The following is a 13370-nucleotide window of genomic DNA, read 5'->3' as shown; positions in this document are numbered from 1 at the left end:
GAAGTTTCATTCTCTATCCTTCAACAGGCTCACACTCCGTGACCATCCATTCCTCCAACAATTTCCAAAAGGAAAACATCACCCATGGAAGAAGAGGCCAAAAAATCATTGCCCAAGAGGGTCAAAAATACAAAGATCTGTCAACCAGCTATAACTTATCTATCTTCCCATTTTTCTACTTTCCTGACTGCTTACATTGTGCTCATCACCATATTAGCTTACCACTTCTGGTATTAAAATTATTTAAATAGTGCTGTCGATGAGCTATAAGATCTCAAATATACTCAGTCTCCGACTTTTCCTGGTTCACTGGCCTGCAGGGTTCAAAATGCTATGGTAATACCACTTGACACAAACAATGGTATCAGAAAGATTGTTACACACCATATGCATAGTGAATGGGCAGTTTCAGTGTCCAAGCCAAGTTATTTCTTCCCCTGCTCCAGTTATACCTTGCTTGCTTTCTTCCAAGTCCAATATCTCTTCAAAATATTATTTCAGAACCAGAAATACAAGTACCTAAATGATTAAACAGAAGCCAAATGGGCAGCAGATCTCAACAGTCAGGGGCTGATTGAAAGCCCACTGAAGTCTATGACAAAAATTTCTTGGAAAGAAATTCATTTCCCAAAGTTACTGGTCAGTGCCGCCACTTTCAAGACATGAATAAAGGTGACTATTTAAGAGGTTATTGGATTATACTTCTGTCACTTGGGCCCCATAACCTGGATGTTATCTTCAACTCTAGGTATCCAGACATCCAGAGTATGTCTAAATGTTGCAGATTTTTTTTTTTTTTTTGCAGAACACCTCTAAGACATGGCCTTTTCTATCCATCCACACAGCTAAAACTTATCCAGGCTCTCATCCCCTCATGACCTGATTACGGCAACATCCTTTTCTCTGGCTTGGTGGGATGATCTCCTGGGGTACCCAGAATTGTGAGTTACTGTGTTACCGCTCTCAGCCTCAGCAAGTGAGAGCTTTGCTACTGCTAAGCTACAAGTCAGCTCCCTGACACAGCTACTTGTCTAAACCTTGCGTAGCAGGTAACAATTAGTAAATCCCAAAGCCTAAATTCCTCAGAGAAATCTTTCTGCCATGCACAGCTCCTCCTTACTGTAACATTCACAAAACCTTATCAAGTTTGTTGCTCCGTTGAAGAGATAGTACACAGCAGCTTATTACCTTACCTGGGGTTAACAAACACTATCTCAATCAAAGCACTGAGTTGGTTATAGTAAAAGTAAATTTCATTAAAAAGACATAGGTTTAAGTGATATCAAGCATAAGGAAGAATGATAGAAATGGGTACAAGCCAACAAAAATAAGAATGCGTCTAAGACTTCAATATAACTTTGTCCTTTGTTCAAAGATGTTTTTCTTACCATTTGTCCAACATGGCTGACCAGTTTTTAGCCAGGATCCTTCACAGAGCTCAAAGTCCTTGGTTTCTTTGTTTCCTCACGTGAAGGATAACTTAGGAGTTGGCTCCTCCTTTCATGATAGTTCAGTAAACCTTTGAATTGTATTCTCTTGAAGGGTATCCCCATATAAAGTTCCTTTCCCCTGCCAGGTGTAGACACCTTGCTGGTTCCTCCCCCGCTGATTATTTTTACAATGCTAATGATCTCTTCCTGCAACCTCTGATACAAATGAATAGCCCATTGAACTTATCCACACACGGTCTGAGGTGTTGGCCTCTTTTCTTTGTCTGGAGAAAACTTATTTATTAATTCCCTCTAATCTGTCTGGTTCAAATACATTTTAGTCACGTATTTACAGCACATCTGTGAAGTTCTTTGTGGTTAACTTTACATGCGTCACACAAGAATATTAATGATTAGTGAGTTATTAGTTTTCCAGTGAGATGTTACATGCCACTTTTTGGGGATATATCATGACAACAGTGCACCATCTGGCACTGGGGTACTCTTAAGGTCACACCTTGACAAAGAGAAGCTTGCCTGCTCATATTTACTCAGATTGCTGCAGCAAAGATCATTTTTGTAGCCCATCACTTTGATCATGTCCTCTCTCTCTCTGTGTGTCCCTCTTCTGTCTGCCCCTTCTCTATTGCATCAACTATCTGCTGCCTATTTTCATTTTCAAGCTCCTTTGTGGCCTATCCCCACCTTTCCTATCATCTCTCATTCACTATCAAAATGCTGACTCCAGCCTCCATCACCCACCTGTCACATTTTCAAACAAGCACCTTTATGCTTTCTCCCATGCAGCCCCTCACGCTTGGGAGGAGCTCCCCATAAACATCCACAAAGATACTTCATTATCTTCCTTCAAATCCCTCCTTAAACACTCCTTTGCTCTAATGCCTACAAAAAACTTGACAAGAGTTAAGTTGCTGGTGCCCTGATACCACTGCCTATCAAGTGGGAAAAGGGCATTTTTTTTATTCCAATAGAAAAATCCCGACTAGCTCTAATCATAGGTACTTATATGGCCCCCATTACTGTGGTATCTGAACGCCTCACAATCTTTAGTGTATTTATCCTCACGACACCCCTGTGAGGTAGGGAAGTGCTACACGGAACCAAGGTACAAAGATAAGTGGTCCCACAGGAAGTCTGTGGCAGAACATGGAGTCCCAGGTTAGCACCCTAATTATAGGACCATCCTTTCTCAACTGTACACACTTCAAGCCCTCAATGCGCTTTTCTTCCTTTCAGGTCTCCTAAGCTACAGCCAGCGCATTCTCTCAGAGACCATCGCTCTGGTTGTGTTGCCTTAATCTACCCACACAGTCAACAGCCCCCTTGAGTTTAGGTTGCCACATACACCTTCCTGGCACATACAATGTTGCCCGCCCATTCCCCCACAAAGTCATTATTATCCATCTAGTGGCCTCTGTTCGGGTCCAGTCCAGTCTGACACTTCTGGGCCGAGTGTCGCTGGTCCAGCCAGTATGCTGTTGTGGCTGCCTCTAAAATGCGAGACAGTTGTTGGGTGGCAGCTGATGCTGGTGAGGCAGGAAAAGCCTCTTCTGTCCTGAAGGGATAACAGGTCCCGTGCCCTAGAGCAGGGAGTGTGAAACCTGGTGATGCTGGATTTGTTGGGACATAGGCAATGCCCAGCATCCCCCTCAGTGCTATGAGACTCCCGGTCAGCTTGGGAGAGGCAATGGGACTCTAGGTCTCCCCTCTCTGTCCTGTACTGCCCAACTGTCACTCCCAACTGCCATGGAATCTTAAGATACAAACATTCCATCTGACAGGTATCCAAACAGCAAGGTTAAGGCCCTGTTGGTGGTCTTTCCTCTTAGTCACCCCATGGGGCCGGCTCCACCATTTTGCCGTTTTTGCCGCCCAAGCGGCGAAAAAACAACAACAAAAAACCGTGATTGGCAGCACTTTGGCCGGAGCTCTACCGCCGCTGCTTCATCCTTCAGCGGCAATTCGGCGGCAGGCCCTTCCCTCCGAGAGGCACTGAGGGACCCGTCGCCGAATTGCCACTAAAGAGCCGGACGTGCCGCCCCTTTCCGTTGGCTGCCCCAAGCACCTGCTTGCTGCGCTGGTACCTGGAGCCGGCCCTGACACCCCATGGGTCACCTGGGGCCAGTGCCAAGCAGGGGGCAAAAGGGAAGGGAAGGGAAGTACCATCATTGAGGCCCGAATCACTCTCTTCCACTGAAATGCTCATTAAGGGAGATGGGGCAGTAAAGACCATCAGAGAGAGGACAGACATTTTGCCTCTCCCCCAACCATGGACCATCCAGAGTTCTATCCCAGAGCTCATGTATCCTGTGGGATCAGTGGGAGACTAGGAGTGTGGGTTATTCATAGTGTGTCACAAGGCCAGCACCAGGAACTCCTGCCCTTCCATGGCTCCCTGACAACGTAGCTGTGTTGTCAGGTCTTTCCTTAGCCATTGTTGTCTAGAAGCCCACTGTGGGTAAAGTGGTTTTCCTAGCACAAAGGGAGCTATATAAGAGAAAATGCTGTCCTAATATGCATGTCCACAAGGCTGGGGCTAGTGGGAAGTGTGTATGTCCCATTCGGGTAGCGTATGTCCCCTTTTCACATTAGCTCATCCTCACCGTGGCCACAGTTCACTAATCCTGGGCCCTCTGTTGGGTCCAACACAAGGGGGCAAAGTGCTGCAGAGGCGGCTGACCCCTTTCCCACAGCAAGGGGGACTCTCCATACAGCTAACATTGGCTGCCTGATCTGGTTCCTGGAAGGACCCGCCTACCCCATGGATAAATAAAGTCTTGCTGGCATTTGATTTCACACTAGGGGCCTTGTCTCTGTCCCAGCCCAGCCTTCACTAACCCTCACTGATGACTGTCCAGAATATTTTCCTCTGGGCTCCCAACTGGATGATGCTAAAGTTGGTTCCTTTTATTCACAGTCCCTTATTTCCCTTTTTTAATTCAAAGGCACACACATTTTTTAAATATTCAGTGTAAGTTTACAATTTTAGAAATCTCCCCAAAACAAATTGAGTTTATAAGCTATATAGTCATGGCTTTAAAAATACAATTTTATGAGCTGCAGGAGAGAATCCAATCCCAAATGGTGGGATTGCCTCTGAATTTGATTAAGCAAAAGATTTGAGGACATATAAATGACAAAATACTTCTCAAGACACCCCAGGTGACGTGCTCCTGCCACCACTGCACCTTTCTGAAATAGCTGGGACATGCCACTCCCCAAACCAAAGCTTTATAGCTGCAGAATATTCTGCCACACATCACTCACCCACCCACCCCGCCTTCTAATCTGCAAATGGTGCTTGCATCACCTAGTGGGCTGTGACTGGCCAGGGTGACAAAAGACTTCTTAGCCCAGTCGCTGCCAACTGTTGCACCCACCCTTCCACGCTGCACTTTCTTTGTGAGTGATCACACCATGAACCTCCACAGAGCAACCAAACCCCAACATTTCAATCAACGTGTTGCCAGTGCAGCTGTGGGGTTTTCACAGCCATTCTAGTCACAAATGCAGAAGAGAGAGAAAATCTGCCTTGGCTTTAGGCCATCTAAAGGGGGGGGGGTGAAAATGACTCAATTCAACACAGCTGTGTTCAATTTTTGTTAGAAAGGTTACAAATATATTTAAGTTCAGCTTCACCCACTTGCCCAGGGACTGCAAGAAGGAGAGAGCAGGTGCCTTAAGAATGGAGGAGCCTGGAAGGAAACAGCCCTGGGAGCAAGGGCAAGAGACAGGAACGGGAGCTGCTGGGATGGGGTGGAGCAGTAGGGCGGGTTTTCCACCTACCCTGGCTGGGCAGGTGGAGCCTGCGCTGGGGGCGGGTCAGGGCGGCGCCCGCTCCTCTCTCTCCTGCTCCGGGCGCCGTTTGCAGCTGCTCTCGCCGCGGGTGGTTTGCGGGGACTTCCAGGTACGTGTCTCCGGGGGGCTGAGCCCGCCTCGGGCTGCCCCAGGGGCCGCTCGCCTTCCCCGCTGTGTCAGGCGCTGCCGAAGATTGGGGTGGGGGGAGCGACTGCGCTTTCCCCTGCAGAGCTGCCCCAGGTCCCGTAGCCGCGGCTTGGTTCCCGCTGCGTGGGGGGAGTTTCTGGGTCTCCGCCCCTGTCCCGTCCTAGTCCGCTTGCACCAGCGGGTGAGCGTGAAATCTGTGCTGGGGGGCAACCGATGAGCCCCCCCTGAACTTCGGAAGTGTTTGGGGGAAAGCCAAGCCACACCCCTGCCTTTACAGAGCCCGAGATTTGAACCCACTGCTGGCCTAAATTAAACCTTATTCACCAGGTGTAGGTGTTTGTGTACTACGTGCCCTTAACCCTCTCTTGGATAGCCTTCAGGGGTTCTCAGATCTGTTAGCCTCTTCCCTTCTGGGCCACATACCTTCTCATTGGCAAGTGAATGGCAGCTCAGCAATTGTGTACATGGAACACTATTAAGGGAGTGTTTTAATATGTATTTTAGCTTTTTTAATATGACCAGGGAGCTGGAAACAAGGAGGAACAGCCAGTGCTTTGTGATCAACCAGTTGGTCATAGATTACCACCAAGTGTTCTGTAAATTTAGGCCCCAAACCCACAAGTAGCTTTGGAACCGCTGGACTATTCAGTTTCATTTTCAGGGCTAGCTTGCACAGCCTTGGTGTGTGGGACTTGCAAACACTGAAAGAGAAATACTTCCTGAATGCATTTGTAGTAACAGTAGATTTTATTTTTTTAAATCCAGTTTTTAAAACAAAACCTACATTGAGGAAACAAGCTGCCTGACAGTGCTCTTTTAAAGAAACTGCTTAAAAACAGGATTTCGCACAGTGGAGGTGATCCTTCATGTGGGATTCACTGAATTTAACTGATCGCATTTGTCATTTGGTTTTCTGATGCTTGATAGTAGTTCAGCTAAGTAGACGAATGTGTGACCGGGGATGGATCACTTGATGATTACCTGTTTTGTTCATTCCCTCCGGGGCACCTGGCATTGGCCACTGTCGGCAGACAGGATACTAGGCTAGGTGGACCTTTGGTCTGACCCAGTGTGGCCGTTCTTATGACCAAAAGGGTCCAAGGATTCTAGCCAGTAGCTGGACAAGGCTAAAATCCACTGGCTTTGATAAAAATATGCAGTCTTAAGTAAATATAGACCAGACTTATTTATAAGAAACTTCAACTTCATATCTTTAAACTATGAAATTAAGTCATAAAAATCTCAAACTTCTTGGGGTGATGCAGAATCTTGGAGGAACCTAGAAATGCCCAAAGAAAAGATGAAAAGGTTGTTATGCTCTCCTGTGTGTGAATGGAATTTTACTGTAGGATGAAATAAGTGTGGTGAAAGAAACGGATATGTTTCAGCATTAGTCATGTGTATCTGAAGCAATATAAACAAACAAATGAACAAATTCAAAATTCCTATTAGAGTGAGGAACCAGTTAACTTAGGGCTGAGTCCTGCAATCTTTACTCATGAGTAATTCTCCTGTAAGAAGTGCCGTTGAAATCAATGGGGTTGTTCAGAAAGGTAAAGCTGTAAGGGGAAAGGACCCAAGATGTGTAACTCATTTCAAAAGAGAGTCCACCTCCTGTCATCATAAAATGTTCCTGCCAATGGAGGTTACAGACTGTTTTGATTCAGACCGCCAGGATTCAGTTAAGCCACTTTGAATCTAATTCAGCAAAGAAAACTCAGTTTGCAGGAGGAGGTGAAATCAGAGTTAATAAACCTGGCTATCCCAGTCAGGGTAGAAGGTGGTGGACAAGTGCACAAACCAGATCTGATAAGGGTGCAGGGAGGGAGAGGAGAGTCTGCCAACTGTTAAGACACTTTTCCAGATTTTTGTTTTTATAATATCAAGAAAGGCGGGAGGATTTCTTTTAAACAAAACATTGAGCTGAGCGAGTATGTTTAAATAGTATGTCTGCCAAATGGAAAAATCCATATAAGGTTCTGTCTTAAGACTCCAAAACTCTGTATTGTATTTGTGCTCTGACAGCATATAAAGTATGATCCAAAACTAACAGCTTCATAGTTTCCTGAGAGACTTTAGCTTATTTTAATCCTTATAAACTTTTACCTTCGCTCCCAGTAAAAGGTTTTAAAAAAAATTCTGCCATGTTGTGTTTAAACATTGGACGGTTGATAACTTTGTTTTTATTATCAGTAAATATAAATTAGCACAATGTCTTATTCTATTAATATCTGATTGTTTTTCAGGTTTTCAGTGAAACAATCAAATCATGGCATCCGTTTGGGTGAGTTTAAAAAAAAAAAAAATTCTTAAAGATAACTTCTGGAAAGTCCTGTGATTTTTATTTCCCCTAAAAGTGAGGCAAACCTTCCACAAAGAGTATCACTGTGGAAAAGAAACAAGATCAAACTTTTTCAAACACAGATGTTTCTCACTTCTAATGATCGCTAGAAGGTCAGTTAGAGCTTCTGGATATTTGTTGCTTTTGAAAAACAGGCCCGTTTCTATAGGCACCTAAATATGGATTTAGGATCCTACTTTAGGACCCCTATTTTTGAAAATCCTGGCCTAGATGCACACTTCACCTTTTTGATTTGTTTCCAGATCTGACACCCAGCACCCTTGAGAAATAGCTGTGAAGTGAAAGAACTCCCTCTTTTCCTTACAGAAGTATTCCTCTGTGCTTTTATGGATGTGTAAAATAAATGCTGAGGAAGCTTGGGAAAGGAAGTCTGCCTGGGAATTGTTTGGCGCAGACTATTGGGAATTAGGATTTCTGAGGTTCTGTTAAAGTCTTCCATTGACCCTGTGTGAAATTAAGCAAGTCTTACTTTCTAGTGTGCTTTGAATATAAGAACAATGGAAAGGTATCTCCATTTCTATAAACTTCATACACTATACACTTTCGCCTCATATAATACTTAGCTCTATCTACCCCAGGCCAGGTACTTGAAACTTTCTGATTAGCCTTGACAGGAACCAACTGGGTTGCTATTCTGTCCTGGAACAGCCCTGCTTCAGTTTTAAAAGATGCACGTAACCTTCTTCATCTGCACACTTTCTGAAGGGCCCTGAGTCCTTGCTTGGACCACCTGGATTCAGTGACATGTGAAAGCTGTTGTGATCAGGCATTTTTACTGGCTTGAGCATGAGAGCAACTACTCCCATAGGGCGACTTGATCTGGGAGGGAGAAGTGCTATGCCATTGAATTAATGGCAGATAGAATTGACACAGAACATTTTATTTTGTCCCACTTAGAAACATTAAAACAATGTCCCAGTGGGTAGATTCATCTTACTGACCTAATGCAAGTGAACCCTGTTTGGAGACTACAGAGTTCTGTTTTATATAGATTCTTATACAGTCCTCTTCACTGTAAAGACCTGAACTCTGGTTCCTGCAGGTTTCCCTACTCCAGATGTACATAAATGACACAACTGTGCTGAAAGATTGCTGTAGAATAAGCTTTCAAACATAAATGGATTCGCTGTCTCATGCATGCCAGTCTTAGAAGAGCATATTGTATAATTGCAATACTAATCCAATGGTTGGAACTTGAGGCAAGACCAATTCAGACAGGAAATAAGGCATAAATTAACAGTGAGGGTAATTAAATTGTTCCAATGGTTACCATGGGATGTGGTAGATTCTTAAAAATTGTCAGTGATGAAATCACAATTTGATGTTTTTCCTAAAAGATCTGCTCTCAAATAATTCCTAAGGCAGTTCTGTGGCCTGTTATATAGGAGATCAGACTAGATGATCACAACGGTCCCTTCTGGCCTTGGAATCTGTGACTCTAGCTGGAGGTGTGTTTCCGTTGACCAAGATGTCCTGGGAAGAGAACAATCAACTCCTACATCCTAGTCCTCCTCCTTCAGTAAATATTGACCCAGAAGAAGGCTCCAAACAATGGCATGAAAAGCAAACAGAAAAGAAAAGCATGTTAGATGTGGATTTCAAAGCGAGGAAAATTGTTTCAGCCAGAAAACTGGGGGAGAAACTTTGAGTTAAGGGAAAGTATTTCTAAATATGTCTGCAATGAGGATGAGAAGTGCTTAACCACTTATTCAGAACTAAATAGAAATGGAAGTAAACCTGGTTGATGCCACTCTATGCAATGACCATTTGAAAGAAGTAATTACACACTGCAGTGTAAATGAAGTAAAATCCTCTAAACAGAAAACTAACAAGGAGAGTGTTAAATTATGGCTTAAAAGGGTTGTATGATAAAAGTTGTTAAAACCAGACAGATTCTTTCTTTTTAAGATGTTATTTATTAGGGGTAGTTATACAAAATGCTTCCAGCATCAAGAGCAGGATATTTTTCTGGAGCTCTTCAGTCTCTGGGTATGAATCAACTCTGAAAATTCCTCCTGAAATTATACCATTTTTGTCTTTGTAGGCTCTTCATAAAAATATGAATTTTGGCTATTCCAAGCAAACTGTCTTCCTAAAGCTTTAGGTAATATGATGAACCTGCCTACAGGGGTCATGAGGTAGCATTGCCTGTCTTTGAGATACTTCAGCTCTGTAGAGGACTTAATATCTCGTAACCATTCACTGCTAGCTCACTATTGCATAACTAGACTAAAGCATTAATAGAGAGATGGTCCAAACCAAAATCCAGATTCAAACAGCTTGAGCTTTGGGAAAGTCCAGATCCAAACTTTAAGTCTGTCTTATTGCTAGTGATGAAATGTAGTTGTTTGGCCTGTGCAAAGGGGTGGCAGTCCAGTTCCTACCTAGGTAATCACATCACATGTGGAAGCCTCATTAGCACTCAATGGAGGCCAAAGATTTGTTAAAACGGTATTTAGTTTGTGGAGTAAAAATTGACTTCCATCTCCATGTCTCTCCATAGCAGCCAGTAGATCCTTTTGTCTTATCCTCGTCATTTGATGCAGCCTTCCCGTCCCTCTGCACCGAACTGACTTCATGTCTGTCTTGAGATCCTCTTTCTTGTCTCTGACCCTTTTTCTCCCTCCCCCCCATAGTCCTTTCTCTCATGAAACTAAGCCAGATCCCCATTCCCTGTCCTTCTGTTTTCAGGCTGATCATTTGTTCGTCCCATAACCCAGCATATGGATCAATGCTCCCTGTAGCATATGAAGTATTGCACCCTGCTGCATTTCTGATCATTTATCCTACAAACAATAGGTTCTTTTTATACTTTTGAGTATGAGAAGTTTTATATGACCATTGTATTTACCTCTGTAGTAAGGTAGTGTCAAAGCATTGCATTGATGAATGATTTCTTGAGTACCTATGCAACTTCATGTGTCATGGAACAAAAGGAGATGGCATTGCCAGGAAAGGATTGGTGGGATAAGGGACGCTGAGGGACTACAGCTGGCAAAAGCAGGCTTTAGGTTGAATAGGCGAGAGAATAGATTCATTTCCATGCCTACAGAGGTGGTCTCACCAAGACTGGGTTGAGGCAAGTTAGCAGTGCATGGGCAGGGAAGCTCATATTACTGCTGTGCGTGCTGTACCTGTTCTGTGGATAAATAGAGGCCATCAGGCTCTAGGGAAATCAGTCTGGCACCATTAAATATTCAAATTAACTTTTGAGGAAGAAAGAGCTCCCAGAAGGGCGAGATTGCCAGACCTAATAAACTAGTCACAGGTGTGCAGTGACTCAGAATGCAGCTTGGAATGCGTGGAAGGGAATGAGTTTGAGCCACTCCAGTCTGTTGCAATTCAGCAGTGGAGGTTTCTGCAAGAGTGGTTTTGAGCTTGGAGACAGCACCTGTTACTGGTGGTGCTTGCCCTGGACTGCACCTCTGACCATTTATCCACAGGGGTTATGTGGTGTGGGGGAGGCATTTAAAAACAATCTTCCGGGATGTTGGTTCTACCAGGACCCCTGACTGCTTTCCCCACAGTTTGAAATGGGTTGAATGAAGCTCATGGGACTTCATCCTGTTAACTGGAAAGTGGAGTGGAAGCATATCCTTTTGGAAAAGGGCTGCTAACTGTTGTGATTATTATCCCAGCTGGGATAATAAACAGCTGTGAGATCTCAAGGATAGACTGCTAGATGCCTTAGACGTCCCTAGCCCTAGAAGTCTTTAGGTCAGGTTGGGTTCAGAGCTCCTCCTTGCTTAACTCCCTTATCCTGGTGACCTTCAGCTATTTTCAATTCCATCTCTCTTGTCTCTCACCAGTTCTTAACACCGCTGCAGCCAGGTCTGTTCTCCTTTCTCAGCTCTGCTCAACAGGCCTTCTCGGCTTGAATCAGGAACTGCCCTTCTCTGGGACTTGTTACTAGCTGGCCTCTGAGCCCCCACCTTGCACAGAGTGCAGAGTTGCTGTTGCTTTCTTTCAACAGCAGGTTCTTGCAACATGAATGTGTTTTGTCACAGCTATAAGTCACCATGTTGCTGGTTTGCATTTCAAGTGTCCTTGACTAGGATGGAGACCTTCTAAATAACAAGTATAACCTTTGAATGAAGGGAATACAGGGGAGTCACATCTTTCGCGGGGGTTAGGTTCTGAAGTCCGCGCGTAAGGTGAAAATCGCATATAGTCAAACGCTCATTGAGTGGAATGGCGGGCAGAATCGCCCGCACTACAGGTACAGTATTTAAATTTTCTCCTTTTTTTTGTTTTGCCAAGCGCGTATAGTTAAAATTGCATAAGTTAAATGCGCCTATGATGTGACTCCACTGTAGTGCATATGAAATAAGGGAAAAGGTGGTGGAGTGGAAGGTTCTAAGATGTAAAGGATTAATGTTTGATTTAGGGCGTGGTAGAGTATTTACTGTGCAAAGGAAGCATGAGGCCTCAAGTGATTTCATCTCAAGTATGAACATTTGAGATTTGGCCTATTTCATGCATTCATTAAAAAAGATGGGGGGGGGGAGAGGAGGGTTTCTGGCTAGAGAAGGAAAGGTTCTAGAATCATTCGCTAATGTTACTGTCATACTTTGAGCCTAGTATTTTTCCTGATAAGAGGCAACATGTCTAATGTGAAGTAATCTCGGATCTCTTCAGTTGACATCTGTTAGCCTGTGGTGCTAATTCATTGTTTCAGAACTGTTTTGCAATACCCCACGAATTCTCAGTTTTGCTGCATCAGAACTTTGGCAAATCTTCAACTGTGAGGAAATGCTACTTGAGGCAGAGTCAGTTACTTGTAAAATAGTCACTTTACAAGGTGTGGCTTCATCTGTCCCATTCACACTCCCGCCCTGTAACACCAGGCGGCTAGTGAGTCTGGTTAACCTACTGGTTTACCACATGCCCCCCCCCACACACACACACTCTGTTGCTGGAACAAACAGATTGTAGATTCCATATTTGGCTACAATTTTTCAACCATCTTTCTCTTTATTAAAATAAATTGAGATTGGTATAACATCAGACGCTTATGAAACTTGAACACAGGAATTGCCATACTGGGTCAGCCTGGAGTCCAGTGTCCTGTCTGAGGGAAGGTCTATACTTAAAACGCTGCATTGGCACAGCTGGAGCACTTAAATGAAGGCACTCCTACGCCCATCAGCATAGTTAATCCACCTCCCCGAGAGGCAGTACTGTAACTGTCAATGGGAGAAGCTCTCCTGTCAACATAGCATGCTCCACACAGGCAGTTAGGTCAGTATAACTTTGTCGCTCATGGGGTGTGGATTTTTCACAATATAGGTAGACCAGTGTAGACCACACCTGAGTCTCGGTGTTCAGTGTGTTAGGTGAAGATGCAAGAATCCCAAGAAAGGACAATTATGGACCGTTTTCTAGCTCTGGATGTCTTAGCCAGCCATGCAAATTGACCAAATAACTACCAAGGCTGTAAAGATAGGAGCTGGTTGTATAGCAACTTTCCCACCTGTTCTCAAAATGCTGAAAGTGAGATGATTTAGTTAGTTTTTTTTTTAAAGGTTTATTTCTGTAGCAGGCTGGACTTACACATTTATAGTCTACAGCAGTAGCTTATGTGATTAAACTTTAGAAATAAACAAGAATAT

General features: G+C 44.0%; 1 protein-coding gene across 1 annotated transcript in view; it reads left to right on the top strand.

The window, feature by feature from the left end:
• The first annotated feature begins 5272 nt into the window (after nt 1-5272).
• ANXA3 (annexin A3) overlaps nt 5273-13370 on the top strand; it is a 42126-nt gene continuing 34028 nt past the window's right edge. Inside the window, exons 1-2 of the mRNA XM_026653321.1 lie at nt 5273-5358; nt 7643-7680. Coding sequence (XP_026509106.1) covers nt 7666-7680 — 15 coding nt within the window. The 5' untranslated portion in view covers nt 5273-5358; nt 7643-7665. The remainder of the gene's footprint in view (nt 5359-7642; nt 7681-13370) is intronic.

The sequence above is a fragment of the Terrapene carolina genome, unplaced genomic scaffold (assembly GCF_002925995.2).
Source record: "Terrapene carolina triunguis isolate 2854851 unplaced genomic scaffold, T_m_triunguis-2.0 Scaffold136, whole genome shotgun sequence".
Lineage (NCBI taxonomy): Eukaryota > Metazoa > Chordata > Testudines > Emydidae > Terrapene > Terrapene triunguis.
Note: the sequence above shows the minus strand (reverse complement) of the source record. Positions and strands in the feature narration are given on the sequence as shown.